Here is a 16,780-nt window from a genome sequence, read left to right as displayed (position 1 = left end):
GTGGGGATGCGCACCTGAAGGCTCCGCCACAGATAGTCAATGGGGAGAGAGGTATCACTCCTCCTCACATCGAAGCTTAGAGAGTGGATATTTATTGCATCGCTGTTTGTGCAATCCGGGGACTCCTTCTGTTTAATTTAATTAATTAATTAATTGAGTGAATTTAGTGACAGTGTGTGTGCTGTTAAAATTAGAAAGTTCTATTTGGAGGCTAATTAAACATTGTTACCATGGAAACTGAATATGGATCAGAGAAGAGCCATTGTTGACCATGAACGGATTTCTTAATGGAGTCCTTTTTTTGTAATTAAAAAAGAAAACAAGAAATATGACTTCAATCTTAGAATTCTAAAAAGTTGAGTTTTGAGTTTTTTTGTGGACTACAAAAAAAATTATAAAGTTGTGGTCAGACTGCTCAATTTGGAGGATAATCAAACACAGTTACCATGGAAACTGAACATGAAGAAACATTGTTGACCATTCGCGGACTTCTTTTTTATTATTCCCCTCCAGGGTCTTTTGTGGGCTCTAGAATCCCTTATATGAAAGAAGACAGGTCTGACAGGACATGCGGTCTGGGAGTCGAACCCGCGACGGTCTCAAGGCCTCCAAACATGGGTCGCTCTATCCCCTACATCACGGCACACCCATTTGCAGACTTCTTTATCGAGTCCTTACTGAGGAGGATTGTGGCAAGAAACATAATAATTATGACTTTCATATTAGAATTCTGAAAAATAAGTTTAGTCTCCATAGTTACTCTGGTTACCATGGAGACTGGACATAAGCCAGAGAAGAGATATTGTTGATCATGAACTGATTTCTTAATCTGAATTGTTTACAGAGGAATATTGGGGGGGGGAAATAGAAAAATTAATTATGATTTTAATCTTATAACTGAAAAAAAAATTGAATTTTGTGATTAAAATCAAAATTCTGAGGAAAAATGTTTGAATTCTGATAAAAAGTCTCAAATTTAAGTCAGAATTTTGGCACTAATGCTATTCCACAGTAGCGTGTAAACAGTGATAAACTTTCTTATGAAATCTATATCCATAAACATAAAACCTGTTTGAACTGTTACTTTATTCAAAGAAAAACAATTTCCAAATTCTTGGGGTCATTATTTGTTTTCTATTTTAATGGCCAAATTTTTACCCTTCTTGATTTCTGATAGGGGGTCCGACCAAAGTCATTTCTAAGGTCACAATTTGTCCACACTTTGGACACCCCTGATGTATCTGATCCGACTTTGTTTGAAATGTGCATGAAAAACCGCAATAATGATAATGACTCAGAGTGAGACATCTTTCCAATTAACACATCTCTAGCCTGTCAAAAGACAATTCTAACGCCCCCTGCTGACAGTATAAATATATACAATAACAAAACGCCAAAAATAAACTCTTTTCTGTTTTATTTCACTACAAGTGACAGAAGAAACAACATGTATAAAAAATAATACAGACAATTAAACTACCACAAGCATCCATCCACAAACGGACACAATAAGTTTCTTTATGAGTCCAGGAAGGCCTTCAGTTGATGTTCATGTTTTTGCCACAAAGCCTTGAGTTGGTTGGCACAACAGAAAGTGTGTGAATATAAAAGATTTTCACATATAAATGAGCGGGTAATGAAGGCCTCCAGCACAAATGTTTGTTTCTGGTACATTTTTCTGCAACACCAACATGACTACACACACAACTATCAAGAGATCTGTAGATTTTGTAAAACCGTTTAAAGTCTGGTCCTTTAAAATTTAAAGGTAATGATTTCTGCAATAGTGAACGTAATAAAGTGACAGCTTTAGGAAAATGTAAAACATGACAGCACCACAAAACCGGCAATGCCCCACTTCTACAGTCGACTGTGTGCACATGTAAACGTAGCAGGGTTTGATCTGAAGGCCCTGTGGTTTAAGTGTTTTAAGAGTTTCCCATCAAGGCCATCCCGCAGTCGGCTCCCGATTCGGAGCAGGCGTCCATCCGGGCCAGCCTGCTCTGCTCCAGAGCGATGGCCTCAGCAGAGTGCTTACACTTCTCCGACCCACACTGACAGGTGAAGTACTTGCTCTTAATGTCCCAGAAGCGGTCGCCGTAGTCAAACCTGAAGACAAACGTCACTTATTTACGACAACGTGTTAAGGACATTGCAGAGATATTTAAAAAAGGATTACATTCCTTCCAAAAAACAAGAAAGAAAAGGAATAGAAAAGGGAAGTTTGAGATTAATCAGACATTTTCAAGAGAAAAACGTGAACATTTCTGAATTTGAAGAGTCAAAAATTTGCTAGAAAAGACCAGTTTTTTTAGATTAATCTAAATTTTTAGATTAATCTCAGAAAGTTTTGGAAAACAAAAACGTGAAAATTTCTGAGTTTAAAACATTTAAAATTTGCTCGAAAAAACTGAAGTTTTGAGATGAATTTCCAAAATGTTTTAGAAAAAACGTGTAAATTTCTGAGTTTCTAAAGTGGAAAGAACATTTTGAGATTAATCAGAAATGTTGAAAATTAGCCAGAAAAAAAAAATTAAGAAAGAAACGTGGATATTTATTATTTTCAATAGTTGAAAATTTGCTAAAAAATTGACAGTAATCTCAGAAAAATCCTGGAATATTTTATAAGTGCTATTATAAAAAATAAAAAATAAATATTTTTTATTTGCTAGCAAAACTCAAATTATTTCTGAGATTTTTTGGCAAAAGATTTTTTTCTTCGATCTAAATGGCCCTTGTATGTCTTGTTCGTATTACTCGTCAAAGACGTGAAAACGCCGTAAATCGTGTTCTCACCCCAGCTCTTGTCCACTCAGGATGTCTCTGGAGCTGAAGAAGGCGATGCGAGGGAAGCGCAGGTCCTGATGCAGCATGAACACACGCACCGGGATGAGGTTTGGGTCACACAGGTGGTTGATGAAGCGGCTGATGTTGCCGTAGTAACGTGCGTCTATGCAGTACACCTCCCCGTCCTTCAGAGGGAAAAACAGAAATTGGGATTGCAAAGGCGAATCTCTTGAGATTATAGAACTTTATTTAATCAATTAACAGAATTTTTGGTTTGTAAGGATAAAATTTTTAGATTTTTTTTTTTTTAAATCAATGCCCTCCTTGAGTTTGCATTTGTTTATTTGCACTTTGAATTCAGGTCAACTCTACAACAAAATATTAGGGTCAGGCTTCTTTTATTTTCATAAAAACTAATTCACGGTTTACCTTGTTGTCGAGGTCAAACAAGTAGGAGTCGTCTTCTCGAACATCAGCCTCGGCGTCAGAGATCAGCTCTCCAACATATCTGAGTTTGGAGAGGAAAAGGTTTCGTTAAGTTCTGTAGAGCAGGAAGGCAGACGAGGCGTGAACGCTTCTCGTACTCGCAGATGAAGCTGCCCTGAGGAATGTCCTGCATCGCTCGGACTCCCCATCCCATCTTCTCCGTCCTGTACAGCTGCAGGCGAACTCTGAGAGGCAAGAGGTCAGAGGTCAGCAGAGAGGTCGTCTGTCTCCTTTTGACTCTTCTGCACGTTTTCCCAAGTCTAAATTTCTTTTCTGATTTAGATGTTAATGTTTGTCTGTAAAGAGTTAAAAAAACAGAATCTGTGAAGAGAAAACACTAGTGGTGAGTGGATGGATGGATGGATGGATGGATGGATGGATGGATGGATGGATGGATGGGTGGAGTTGTAAATGGATGAATCAACAGACAGATGGTTAAAGATTGAAGGACAGATGGATGAAGTTACGGATGGACAGATGAATCAATCAATGAAAAAAGTCATTGTAGAAAAAAGAAACAAAGAAAGGAGCAGAAAAAGAAAGAAGCAAGGAAAAGAAGAAAAAAGCTAAAAAAAACCCATAGAAACAGAAAAATTAAGCAAAAACGAAACAAGAGAAAAATAGACAAAAAGAAAAACAAATAATGAAAAATTCAAAGAAAACAGAAACAAAGAAAGAAATAGAGAACATCAAAGAGAGAAAAAAATAAAAACAGTTAATGTAAGAATGGAAGCGTAAAATAAAAAAAGAAAGAAAAAAGAAGAAAAGAAAAAAAGATAATTTCCTACTCATTTGGGACATAAATAAATCTGAATCTGAGTTTTCCAGATTTGTAAAATACTTCAAATGGTTTTTTTCTAGTTTTCCTGTGACCCTGTGGGATCCATTAACTTCTGAAAGTAGTCAACATGCTGCTTATATAATCTGTTTTACAGAAACCCTGTAGATTAATAATCTGTGATCTCTAATCTGTGGTAGTTACTTTATGCCTGCTTGGACGACTCTGTTCTTGCACGTTCGATAACACGAACACGCCATGTTGCATTCGAAAATGAGAGGAGGTTCGATTTTGTTGAATTCCTGAAGCAGCCGTTGATCCTGCAGACAGAAGTGAGAAAAAAATGAAATAATTCAATCAGATTAAGTTTCACATTTAATTTGCCGTAAAACAATTAGTGCTGCATTAAAAACAGAAAGTAAGATGAGAGAAGATACCAAAACTAGCTTAAAACAGTCCAAACAACAGCATAATTTTACTTTTTAGTTTTATAAAATGTTTGTTTTAATAATAAAGAATAACTCTTGAGATGCTACAGCAGGTGTTTACCTTGTCGTACCAGCAGCGGATGCTCAGCTGCCCGCAGAGGCAGTTACTGGAAGAGCAGTCGTCAGTGCAGCTACAATGCTACAAACACCAAAAGTAAAAGGAAACTTTGTGTTTATCAAAGCAAAACCAAAAAAATTTACCTTTTTTTATACAACATGAATGTAAAATAAAACAAGATCACCTGTAAGTGTGTGATGTTTCGATCTATGTTCATTGCTGACGTCTCACAGTTTTCGGAAACGTATTTATAATCCGACGGACATCCTTCGTCGTCCACGGCGTTCACGCAGGGGATCGGTATGTTTTCGTAGCCCTGCGCCACGTCGCTGCGACCGACAACAAATCACTGAGTTGTTCAACGAGCGAAGAGCAGAAAACTCTGTGAAACTGGGAGGAAACAAACCTGCAGATGATTCGCTCTGTCCGGATCAGCCGGTTGGCGATTCCTCTGCGCAGCTTCCTGTTGATCTGTAGCGAAACCCAGACGGGCGTGTCGGGCCGGGCGAGGCTGAGCGGCGTGTCGCCCTCCCTGTTCATGATGTCGATGTCCGCTCCTCTCGACAAAAACAACCTGCAGAAAGCAAGAAAAGCTCAAGTTTAAAGTACGAGGCTGAAACGATTAATCGTGATTAATCGATTATTGTAGTAATCCACAACTAATTTAGAAACTGATTAATTGTCAATCGTTTTCACATCTAATAATCCCACAAATTGTTTCTTTTGGAGTCAATATTTACCCAGGTAGTTGGGAGCAACATTCGTGATTAATCAATTATTGAAATAATTGCCAAACTAATTTAGTAATCGATTAATCGTTAACTGGGCTAAAGAGAGATTGTGCTGCTGAAAGAACAACACAATCAGAGCAGTAATTAAGTCAAAGATGTAAAATGTATATATAACATATACATTTTGCATTTAAGATAAAAAAAACTCCTAGTTTTCAAAATTGTAAAGTAAAATTATAAATAACATTTCTGCCTATATTTAAAAAGCATATTTTTTCTGATATGCAAGTTTTAACATATAATAATCCCACAGATTGTTTCCTTTTTAATCAATATTTACCCTGGTAGTTAGAGCAACATTAGATCTTGATTAGTAGTAAATTGATTATAGAAATAATCGTCAAACTAATTTAGTAATTGATTAATCGCTAGAATATACACTCCAAAAAAAAAGGTTATTCGCTTAAGGAACAACACAAACAGACAAGAAATTAAGATAAACCTGTAAAAAACATACAATTTGCTTTTAAAATAAATAAAACTCAGTAAGAATTGTAAAATAAAATTGTAAATAACATTTCAGCCGACATTTGTAACCGTTTTCTTCCCTGACTTTTACGTTTTTACATTAAATAAACCGACAGATTGTTGTTGTTTTTTATCATATTTACCCTGGTAGTCAGAGCAACATTAGATCTCCATTTGTGATTAATTGATTATTGAAATAAGATGAAAAAGGAGATATGCTGCATGTCCCTTTATCAAAACCAATTAACATACCAATTAGTAGGGCTGAAATGATTAATCGTGATTAATCAACTATTGAAATAATCGTCAAACTAATTTAGTAACCCATTAATCCTTAACTAGAGTAAAGAGACTTAAAAAAAGTTCCATGGCTGAAGGTACAACACAATCAGAGCAGTAATTAAGACAAAATTATAAAAACATATAAACATTTTGCATCTATGATGAAAAAAAACAAAACCTTTGTCTGTAATGTTTTCTACCAAGTGGGATTGTTTTAGCTTCACTTGGTTCAAATTCTGGAATAAATTAACAAATCTCCTATTTCACACTTTTTTATATCTGGTTATTAATCTGTTAATCCAAAAAAATAGTCAACAGATTGTCGCTACGACGTGACGACGGTAAGTCAAGCAGAAAGTTATTTTTAGCTGCAGATGTATCCTTTCCTGCAAATGATCACTAAAGGAATGCTATGGTGTTACGTTTTAGGCAATAAAATGTTTATTTTCTTTAAAAAAGGAAATTTAATTTATAAACAACAAAAGAATAATGCATTTCTAATCTTGTATAAAATAATCTTAAGTAACTAAATGAAAAATCTGCAGAATGTGGCAATTAATGGTCAGAATAATCGCTGGTTGCATTAGACAATGTGAACTCACGTCACACACTCCAGGTATCCCTCTCTGGCAGCGATGTGGAGCGGAGTGTCTCCATGCACGTTAACCGAGGAGAGGGAGCAGCCGGAGTTCAACACCAGCTCTGCGATGTCGATGTTTCCAGCGTACGCCGCCCAGTGGAGACACAAGTTCAGCTCCTGCAGCACAGTAAAGAACTGATCCACCGATATCCAGGAGCCAAATCTCCCAAATGTTAGGAACTAAACCCTTTCAGGCACGAACCATCATCTGTCAGGGCTTTTTTCTAAAGTGTTTTCAAATTTCTTAAGGCATAAAGAAATTTGGGGAAAAGTTTTTGTAAAAAAAAACAAAAAACATTCTAGGATTTGTTTTTCAGTTGTAATTTTCTCCAAATACAAAGTTGTTATTTGAAAAATACATCAGTAGTATTTAGTCGTTAGGGGTTACTTCATGTCACAATATTTTTTATGTCTTTCACCAGCTACAGTCGTCTACAATCGTAGGAGGGACTGGGTTTTCCTGAGTTGTTCGACAGGCGACAGGCTTTTTCATCTGTCCGCCATATTGGATTTAACAAAATCTTCTTGCAATGGCAGTGGATGGCCAGTAGTTGGCAGTGTATTGTGTCCACTTCAGTGGTATGTGGGCATTTACAGCATAAAAATCCACAAGAAACACAAGAAAATGGCTTTTACAGTGGTGACCGTTATGCATTAAATGGTTTAACATGTTACTAATACAAAGATTATAAAAACTTTAGAGCAGGAAAATTTGTTCATTAATGAAGTTAAATATGAGGAATTGAAGTGAGTGTAGCTCACTTTTTGCTTAGTAGTAGCCCGGTTAAAGAAAAGGATAAATGACAAGGCTGGTTTTATACCAGGGGTGTGTCCAATGTGTGGCCCAGGGGCCATATGTGGCCCCTGGACTGAATCTGAGTGGTCCCTGAACTACAAGCACAGGTGGTTGATGCAGATGGAGACTTTTTGTTTTTAACTGTCACAAACAAAAATGTCCCGAATAATGGAAAAAGTTCGATTCAATAAAGTATTCATCTTTTTGTTCTCTTTTCAGGAATGCATCTATTTAGTGACTTTTACTCAAAAGCAGACGGCTTTTAATTTATTCAACATTCATCAAAATTTCATGCAAAAAGTGACAAGAATCCAGTTTTTATAGCTGAGATATTTGTTTGTATTTTTTTTCCAAAAACAAGCAATTTGAATGCCTCTTTTAAAATAAGGCTCCTTTTTAATGTTAGGAATACATTGATTTACACAATCATCCTTATAAAATGTCTAACTTGATTTATTTTAACTATTGCATGCTTAGTTTAATGTTGAGTAGGTAAAATTTGATTTTAGAATTTGTATATTTTTGGGAAGCAAGTAATTCTGAGTTAGTAATTCTGTTTTATACTAAAGTGCCAAAGAAATCATGAAAATTCAGCAGAAAATCCATCTTATGTTGCCTTTAACACCAGCTGAGGCTCTCACACATTTAGTTTCTCATTTAAAAACACATTTAATTTTTTAAGCACTCACCTTATCTTTAATGGAGACGTCGGCTCCTCTGTTCAGCAGCGATTTGATCACTTGAACGTGTTTGTGTTCTGCAGCCCAGATGATCGGTGTCCAACCACCGTTGTCCTGAAATTGGAGAACCAAACCTGTTTGTGTTTAGGATTGCTTTGACATCAAATTACTGAAATATTAGATATTAATCTGTTGGATTAATGGTACTTTGGGTAGATTATGAAGAAATAAACATTAAAGGGCAGTGTTATGTATTTTCCAAGCACTATGTTGACTTCAGATGTTATAAAAGTGCTATATTTATCAAATATGACTTACAGAAATCTGACTATGTAATTTAAGGGTCTCTGTCTCTTTAAAAACTCCGCCTTTTTCACAACATGGCTCCTCTATTAACTCTTTCACAACGTTTTTACCAGCGTTTCACTGCGAAGTAGCTCAGATAATGAGCTCAGCGTAGGTCCACCAGGTGTTTGCTAATTGCTGCTGGCTAGTCTGAAGGAGCTGAGTGAAGGAGGTGCGGCGCCTTGAAGGCGGGCCTATGTCCACCCAGGCGTTTTGCACAGCTGAGTGGTTGCCATGGAGATTAAAAGTTTTCTCAAACATGCATGAAAGAATAAAAGCAACACATTATAACATGATGTAAAGATTAAAAAGTTAATTTTGCAAAGCACTGCTCCTTTAAAAGTTGGATTTTGATACACTAATGTGAATAATAATTGTAAATGAGTGTGGAAGGTGCTTTAATAATCTTATATTTTTTAAAATATCCACTATAAATAAAACGATTTTGTGACTGAGGTTGATGATAGTAGTTCTGCTCCCACCTGAGCATTTACATCCACCTGGCCGGTCTCCAGAAGCATATTAACGATTTCCAGGTTCCCCAGCTTGGCTGCGTGGTGGAGGCCAGTGTATCCATCCTCCTCCTGGTAAAGAAACACAAACAAAGTGGCTGAAACCACAACAACAACAAGAATCCAGTGTAAATGTGAAATGTGAGCACGGATACTCACAACGTGATAAACACAGGCGCCGTTCTGGATCAGGTAACGAGCCACATCAACGTGATTATTGATTACGGCTTCCAGCAGAGGAGTCCTCAGGTCTTTGTCTTTGGCATCAACCTGAGCTCCAGCCTGGCGCCATTAAAACCACAGCAGGAGGTTAGCTAGGTGCTAAAATCTGTGGGTGACTAGCAGGCTGCCGCGTTTACGCACCTGTATCAGCATGTAGCAGACCTCCAGCAGGCCTCTCTGGGCTGCAGCGTGAAGAGCTGAACGTCGGTTCTGAGACTCAGGCTGGTACGTTGGATCGATTCCCTCCACTGGAAGATAGAGAAACAGAAATCAACCTAATGCTCTTTTTGCCGTTAAAGCTGCAGTAGGTAAATTTTATAAAATAGATTTTTTGCATATTTGTTGAAATAATAATCTTTTACAAAATTGATCTCGTCAACTTCCTCCTTGAGCTTCTATTTCCTTCTGAAGAAATGCACCAGATACAGCCAATCAGAGACAGGGGGAGGGTCTTAGTGCTGTCAATCAACCTCATGTACTCACTGCTAAATGTGCTAATGGCAGAGAAACAACTTACTGTCACAGAAAACCATTTCTCCACTGTTATCAGTGGCTATGCTAACTAGTAATAGCATTCATGACAGGATCTACTAGCTGCATCGTAAGAGAGAGCAAGGGGGAGGGAGGAGAAGGGATGAGCAGCGCTACATGAGATCGTGATTGACAGCGCTAAGATTCTCCTTCTGGCTCTGATCGGTTGTTTATAGTTAGCATTGTGAGAAGGCAGAGGAGGTAAATTTTTTCACCGTTTGTATGTGTCAGCTCCCAATGCTAACTAGAAACAACCAATCAGGTTTTAGCACTGTCAATCATGCTAAAACCTGGGGGGTTGCTCAACCACACCACCCATAAACCCTCTTAGAGACCATAAACAGTAGAACCTGTCATGAATGCTAAGGCTAGGTTTTCTAGTCACAGTGAGTTGTTTCTCTGCCATTACCACATTTAGCAGCAAATACATGAGGGTGACTGACAGCACTAAGACCCTCCTCCTGTCTCTGATTGGTTGTTTTTGGACGGGAGTGGTTTCTTCAGATAGCAATAGCAGCTGAGGGAGGAGGTGGAGGCGATCGATCGTTTCACAGATTATCTGTGTCATATTTATCTGTTGCAACAAGGTTTTAACAAATCTCTAAAAAACATATTTTTTATAAAAGTTACAAACTGCAGCTTTAAAGAGCCTCTCTGATTAGTTAAAGGACAGCAAACCAAAGACATAAACGTGCCCTGCTACCTGCCTGGCTTCTCCCTGCAGCAGATGTAATGATGTCTCCTTACCTGCATCATCGTCCCTGCTGCTGGTCTCTGGGCTAATGTCTCCTCCCTGACCTTTTGCTCTTTCTATTGTGGCAATAAAGATTCTTTTAAATATGTAGAAAGCAACAGTGAGCACAACTTCTGTACAGAAATTAAAGCAGATTCGGTTTATTCCTGGCATTAACTAGCTAGCAAGAGATGTAACAACATTAGCATTATTGCTAACTAGCTTAACATGACAATATTGGCATCATTTAGCAATTTAGCATAAACATCATTACTCAACTTACAGTGTTTGTTTAGAAAAACCTGTGTAATGTTTCTGACACACACCATGCAGAAATACTCAGCAAAATGTCTCCAGTTGGTGTAAGCAAGGTGTTAGCATCTTTACGATAATGGTGCATTTAAAGACAGCTCGGAAAAACATGTGAAGGCCTGTTTAACAACGGTTCAAACCGTTTTAACGGTTGAAAACAGACATCCCTTTCGGATATATGTGATGTATGTTGTTTTTTCTTTAACAGTGCTTATTATGGTATGCCACTCACTCAGCATCAGCAGCACTCGCTGGACCTCTCCTTGCTTTGCAGCAGGATACAGCTGCCGCGGGTGGAACCTCAGTTTCTTCCTCCTGGTACAGAAAAAGTAACTTTTGATCAAAAATTGTAAAAAAAAAATTTGTTTTCTTCTTCTCTTTTTCTCTGGATCACAACATTTACATACCTCTACTGCAACATATGTTTATGTGAAATTTCTATTATGTGAGCAGAAAACAAGTTTCCCCTAATTAAACAAATTTTAGCAAAAATATTTGGTAGCTGAAAGGTGGAAACCTTTGAATTCTGCACAATTTCTAATTGGTAATCCAAAAATTGACTCTCAATATGCTTCTAAAAGTACTGAACATTAGGGCCATTATACTAATAAATAATAAAATATTAAACAATTAAATTATGAGAATAATTTTTTTTTTCTTGTAACCCCCCCCCCGTCTAAGAAAAACACATCACATCACAAAGGACACTTCTCACCCCGGACATTCTCTGTTCACACTGCTGCCTTCAGGCAGAAGATACAGAGCAACCAGAACAAGAACCAACCGTCTCAGAGACAGTTTCTACCCGATAGCAATAACAAAACTAAATGCAATCAAAAACAACCATTAATCATCATAAATGATGTATGTGAGAATGTGGCTGTTCTTACTTTTTTTTTTTTTTTTTTTTTTGCCAGTTGTTTGTTGATTCTTGTGTGTGTGAATTGTGAGACAGTTATTTTTTGTTTTTGGGCATGTGCACCGACTGATGGCACCCTTTGAATTTCGTTGTCCTTGTGACAATGACAATAAAGATTTATCTTATCTTATCTTATCTTAAATGAGATCTATAATATCAATGAGACAATGTGTATAAATAAAAGTAAAAAAATATGTAATATATTATACTATATATGTACATATATACATATATTATTCACATATTACATATGTAAATATATACATATTTAATGTAAATATATGTAAATGTTGCATGTAAATATAAAATATTGAATTATTATTATGGGAATAAAGTCATAAGATTATTAGAATGACATAATTATAAAATATAATCAATTATTTCTATTATTACTGTATTCTAATAATTTTATGACTTTAGTTCCACAATAATATTTATATATAAATATATTATTTCTTTTATTTTATTTTATTAGTGTGGCCCTAATACTCCCTTGTACTAAAATCTAAATCCATGAGGTCTCTAACCTTTCTGTTTCCTGTGTGAGAATTGCTTTCTGCAGCGCCGCCCTACTGGGTCCAGGTGGTAGTGCACTTGGGCTGACTGACTTCCCATTTGGCATGCAGAGAGACGGACCCACGCTGTCCACTCCCTCTTCAGCTGGAGGAACAGCAGGCACAGTCGTAGCTGAGGGGACGGGCTGAGGAGGCTGCTGCTCCACCGTGGGAGCTACCAGGCCGTGGCTTCGCATTCGAGCGCTAAGAAGACAGAAAAACAGGGAATCTGCAGGTTTCAAATATAAGACTTCAAGATGTTTTTAAGACCATTACGTATGAAATTTAAGACCTGTATCACTACAGAAAGGAACAAAAGAGAATTGCATATTTTATACGGTAGTGCTAAGCTTTATCGCACATAAAGCAAGTAGCATCATAAAGGTCAGAGTCAGAAGAAATCCAACGTCGTCCAACCAACTGAGGCAGGGTTTTCCCCAGTGTATTATAAGCCTGGCGGGCCACCAGGCTTTACTTGCACCCCCACCAGGCTAAACTCTGCTTATTTTATTTATTTTAGAAGTTTTTAAGTCTTTATAATTGGTGTTTAGGTATTGTTGATGTAACCCTGTCCGTGTGAGATGACACCTCGCTGTTCCTTAGACTCTGCATTGTGTTTTCTTTAATGGTTGTTGTCGGAAGGAAACTTGAGGCAGGAATCGGACACACACGGCAGTTGAGATCGTGGTTCAGACCGTTTATTCGGACCACCCGACAGAGCAGCGGCTTCACCTTCAGAATTCACTGCAAATACTGCGTGTCAATAAACGTCTCATTAACGCAGTTATTTTTTCGTTTACAGATACAGCATATATTTAAAAAAGAAAAAAAAGACAAAACGATACAAAACTGACTACTTGGACATTAAAAGTAACATTTGGCTACATTGAGGAGCCGGTGGTCAGCATTGCTGACCGTCAGAATTCACAGCAAATACTGACCGTTGTTCTGCCAGCGCACCGTAACTGACGCCAAGTACGGCGTTCTTCATTGGATCAATCAATCAAGTATATTTGTATAGTATATTTCCCCAACAAAGCAGTTCAAAGAGCCTTACATCATAAAAACACCATAAAAACACAAAATAGTCACCAATTTTAAAACCAATAATAAACATTGCATTTTGTTGAGTACATCATTAAAACCATCAATGCAAACCAAATATGTTGGTCAACATTCCAGTGATAACGGCTCAAAAGCAGCCTTGATGTAAAAGAACTCAGTGTTTCAGCTGTTTTGCAGTTTTCTAGAAGTTTGTTCCAGATTTGTGGTGAAATTGAATGTGCGATAGATGCAACAAAAAATAAAAAGTGAGGTTCATTAGCAGCTAACTAGCCTTAGTATTCGTGTCAGGCTATTTTGTGGTGAACCAGTTTCACAGATTATCTGTCTTATATTATACCATCACAACACAATGACCATTTTAACAAATAGGTAAAAATCATATTTGGAGAATATTTCAGTAAAATATCCTACCTGACAGGCCTTTCAGGCATCTTCCCGTCCTTCATCCCTCCTGTTGAGGCAGTGAGAGAGGGCGCCGTCGGGGCTGATGGGGGCAGGGAGGGCGTGGTTGTGGAGGAGGCCGACATGGTGACCACCGTGGTTGCAGAGGTTGATGCCAAGGACGGGATGATGATCTCCTGTGCCTCTGAGGCGTCTTCCCCACAGTGTGGACAGAAAAGCATCCCGCCGCCGTTGGCCTTGCTGCGGCCGCCGCTCAGTACGGTCACACAGCCGCGGTGGAAGCGATGAGCGATGCGCTGGTCCGGGCAGCATTCCAGAAAAGTGCCCTGAAAGAGGAGGGGAAATTTGAAACACATCAGACTGAAACACAAAAAGATGCGATAAGAAACAAGGAGGAGGAACGAATCCTAATTTTACCCTCCATCCACAGGTTCACACTTACTGCTATGCAGAAGTACCCACATCCAGGACAACAGTGGTGTTTCACCATGTGTGAGCGATGGACGTCACACAGAACCATGAGGGGAATCCGACTGGACGGCCGCATCGTCTCCGCTTTCATGGTCCAGTTGGTGCAAGCCCGGAGCTGAAACCCAGCAACAGAGGAGCCGGCAGACTGAATTTAAGACTTTTGATTATATTTAACCACCTGAAGTACTTATACAAAGTGGCAAAATTTTGTGTCTAATATTTCAAAATTATTCTTATTTAAGGTGAACTATTTTGCTTCCTTGAACAAGTTAGATCTATGAGCGATACAGGACATGTTCGTTACATTTTTACATAGAATCATTCTTGGATAATGAGATTTATTTCTGCTCAGTATTTTAAGATCCTTTCATAATGAGCTGTTTTAGGGCGTTTTGTCACTTTAAGTGCAAATAAGCTGCTGCTGGCCACGCCCCCCAAATCAACGTTCACACTTACACAAGAAAATGGCGGCAAAAAGATGCGCAGTTATACAACAATATATCTTTGAAAAGTAATAGTAAAGCCTCTTGTACAACCAACAAGACTACAGCAAGTGGATTCTGGATGGTAAGCCAACAACAAAGAACTTGTCTTTTCCAGCAGCCATTGTACAGCAGTAAAACCAGCTGATCAAATGTGCTGGAGGTCAGCTAGGGTTGCTAAGTGACAGGCTGGGTTTCGCTGGGGTTGCCAAGTAACAGCACCGATTATTACTCAACATTTTTGTTTTGAATTTTTTGTAACGGCTCATTTCACAGACACCAAAAAACATAAACGTATTGCAAATTAGAAGAAGTAGAAACTCAAAAGGAAAAACATAAACATGCAAAAACAGATTTTTTCCATAGTAGGTCCCGCGTTTTCTAAAAAACAGAAAATTCTTGGTTGTCCTTCCTTTTTAGGGCTGCTGAATTTCTTTACATTTGCACCTAATGATTAAGTTCCTTCTGATTATTTGCCTTTTTTTGGTTCCTTCTTTGTATATCTTTGGACAATGGCTCCTAGTTTGCCTCTTTTCAGTCTAGTCTGTTTCACAAAGCTCTACTAGAGTAAATAATAAACTGAATGAGGATGCATATCTGCGTTCCTGTCAGGGGTTAGCTGGACGAACCTCTCCGTTGAGGCTTTCCGTCGCCATGCACTGTCTGCTGACCCGCTGGCTGGTACTGTCGACCCGAGGAGCCTCCATTCTGCAGCTGCACAGAGGAAGCTCCTCCAGCCGCTCCATGTCACCTGCTTCGCTTCCATCTGCAGAGACATTTCACATTTAATCGCAAACAACAAAACTAAAGACTAGAAATACATTCTACATTATTTATAGCAAGAAAAAAAAACATTTAATCTTGTCATTTTGTATTCAATTTGTACGATTAATAAGCTACTTTTTACCAAATATTTGAACAGAAAAATTACAGGATCCTGATTGCGAAGATTAAGTAACATTTTTACTAATCTTCACCAGACAGACTGAATAACTTCACATCTAAAAGTGTCTAAAAGTGGATCCCATCTGTTATTTTCTTTATAAACACTGACTGAAGACGAGCACATTTGAATGAATCTATCAGCTGATCAGATAAGGAAATGTTTTTCCAGCTAATTTGACCGTTTTACATAAGAGCGCTTTTATCTGGTTCACAATTTAAAGAGACAGTAACATTTATAAACCGACCAGCAGGAGGGGAAAGAGTCAGACTGTCAGCAGCAGCGATGTCCAAATCACCCAAAGGAACCTCTGTGTATTCTCCAGACCTTTCTGCTGAGAAACAAAATAAATATATACAAGTGACGATCAAAAATCATCCATGTTTTACAGAATGGATGGAGAGAAAATAAAAAGTAGATTTATTCAAATAACTATTAAGGAGAAAGGCTTCATTATGTGTTTATGATGATGTTTAAATATGTTTGATAGTGTAAAAGAATTCAATTCAAAACAAAAATACAAATTAAAAGCTGTCGTAACTCATATCATTCAAGTTTCTTCAAAGAGTCGAAGTGGCTGGTAATGCTTTGAATCTCCAGTAGCAGTCAGTATCACAGCAAATCTGAAAAAGTCTCTGACTGAAGACTGTTGCTGCGTGACAATCTCATGACATGCTAACCTGGATGACATCATCAGCTGTTGACAAGCACTGCTAATCAACCTCATTTGCTTTTGCCGCACCTCTTTAAATCTCTGATTAGAAACTTGGAATATAGTTCAGGTATTATTTTAGCTTTTGAGACGGTAATCGGCTGCTCCCGGTTGGGAAAACACTTTGTTGCCACAGTTACGTCTCATAACAACTATCCAAAAGTAAAACTTAAAGGTGTGAACGCACCATAAGAGCAAAAATCCTTCTGGTTGCACAGAAGCCAAAACCAGAGGGAATAATCTTCCAAACATGAAAAGTCTCAGCAAAACATAATGAAAAGTGTAGAAAAAGTGCAGAACCAGAACCAATGCAATGCAGGTAC

General features: G+C 37.9%; 1 protein-coding gene across 5 annotated transcripts in view; it reads right to left on the bottom strand.

Annotated features, from left to right (window-relative positions):
- Positions 1–1,400: 1,400 nt before the first annotated feature.
- ehmt2 (euchromatic histone lysine methyltransferase 2) overlaps positions 1,401–16,780 on the bottom strand; it is a 37,878-nt gene continuing 22,498 nt past the window's right edge. For 2 of the 5 annotated variants that reach the window (XM_023345065.1, XM_023345066.1), the window contains exons 10-29: positions 15,993–16,079; positions 15,432–15,568; positions 14,292–14,435; positions 13,859–14,175; positions 12,356–12,586; positions 11,142–11,224; positions 10,612–10,674; positions 9,475–9,581; positions 9,271–9,393; positions 9,082–9,183; positions 8,264–8,368; positions 6,741–6,895; positions 5,004–5,171; positions 4,782–4,926; positions 4,601–4,678; positions 4,256–4,371; positions 3,372–3,458; positions 3,217–3,295; positions 2,797–2,972; positions 1,401–2,109 (exon numbers count right to left, since the gene is read on the bottom strand). In XM_023345065.1, the coding sequence (XP_023200833.1) occupies positions 1,929–2,109; positions 2,797–2,972; positions 3,217–3,295; positions 3,372–3,458; positions 4,256–4,371; positions 4,601–4,678; positions 4,782–4,926; positions 5,004–5,171; positions 6,741–6,895; positions 8,264–8,368; positions 9,082–9,183; positions 9,271–9,393; positions 9,475–9,581; positions 10,612–10,674; positions 11,142–11,224; positions 12,356–12,586; positions 13,859–14,175; positions 14,292–14,435; positions 15,432–15,568; positions 15,993–16,079 (2,684 nt within the window). In that variant the 3' untranslated portion in view covers positions 1,401–1,928. The remainder of the gene's footprint in view (positions 2,110–2,796; positions 2,973–3,216; positions 3,296–3,371; positions 3,459–4,255; positions 4,372–4,600; positions 4,679–4,781; positions 4,927–5,003; positions 5,172–6,740; positions 6,896–8,263; positions 8,369–9,081; positions 9,184–9,270; positions 9,394–9,474; positions 9,582–10,611; positions 10,675–11,141; positions 11,225–12,355; positions 12,587–13,858; positions 14,176–14,291; positions 14,436–15,431; positions 15,569–15,992; positions 16,080–16,780) is intronic. The other 3 variants (XM_023345068.1, XM_023345069.1, XM_023345067.1) reach the window with 2 other exon arrangements.

The sequence above is a fragment of the Xiphophorus maculatus genome, chromosome 13 (genome assembly GCF_002775205.1).
Source record: "Xiphophorus maculatus strain JP 163 A chromosome 13, X_maculatus-5.0-male, whole genome shotgun sequence".
Lineage (NCBI taxonomy): Eukaryota > Metazoa > Chordata > Actinopteri > Cyprinodontiformes > Poeciliidae > Xiphophorus > Xiphophorus maculatus.
Note: the sequence above shows the minus strand (reverse complement) of the source record. Positions and strands in the feature narration are given on the sequence as shown.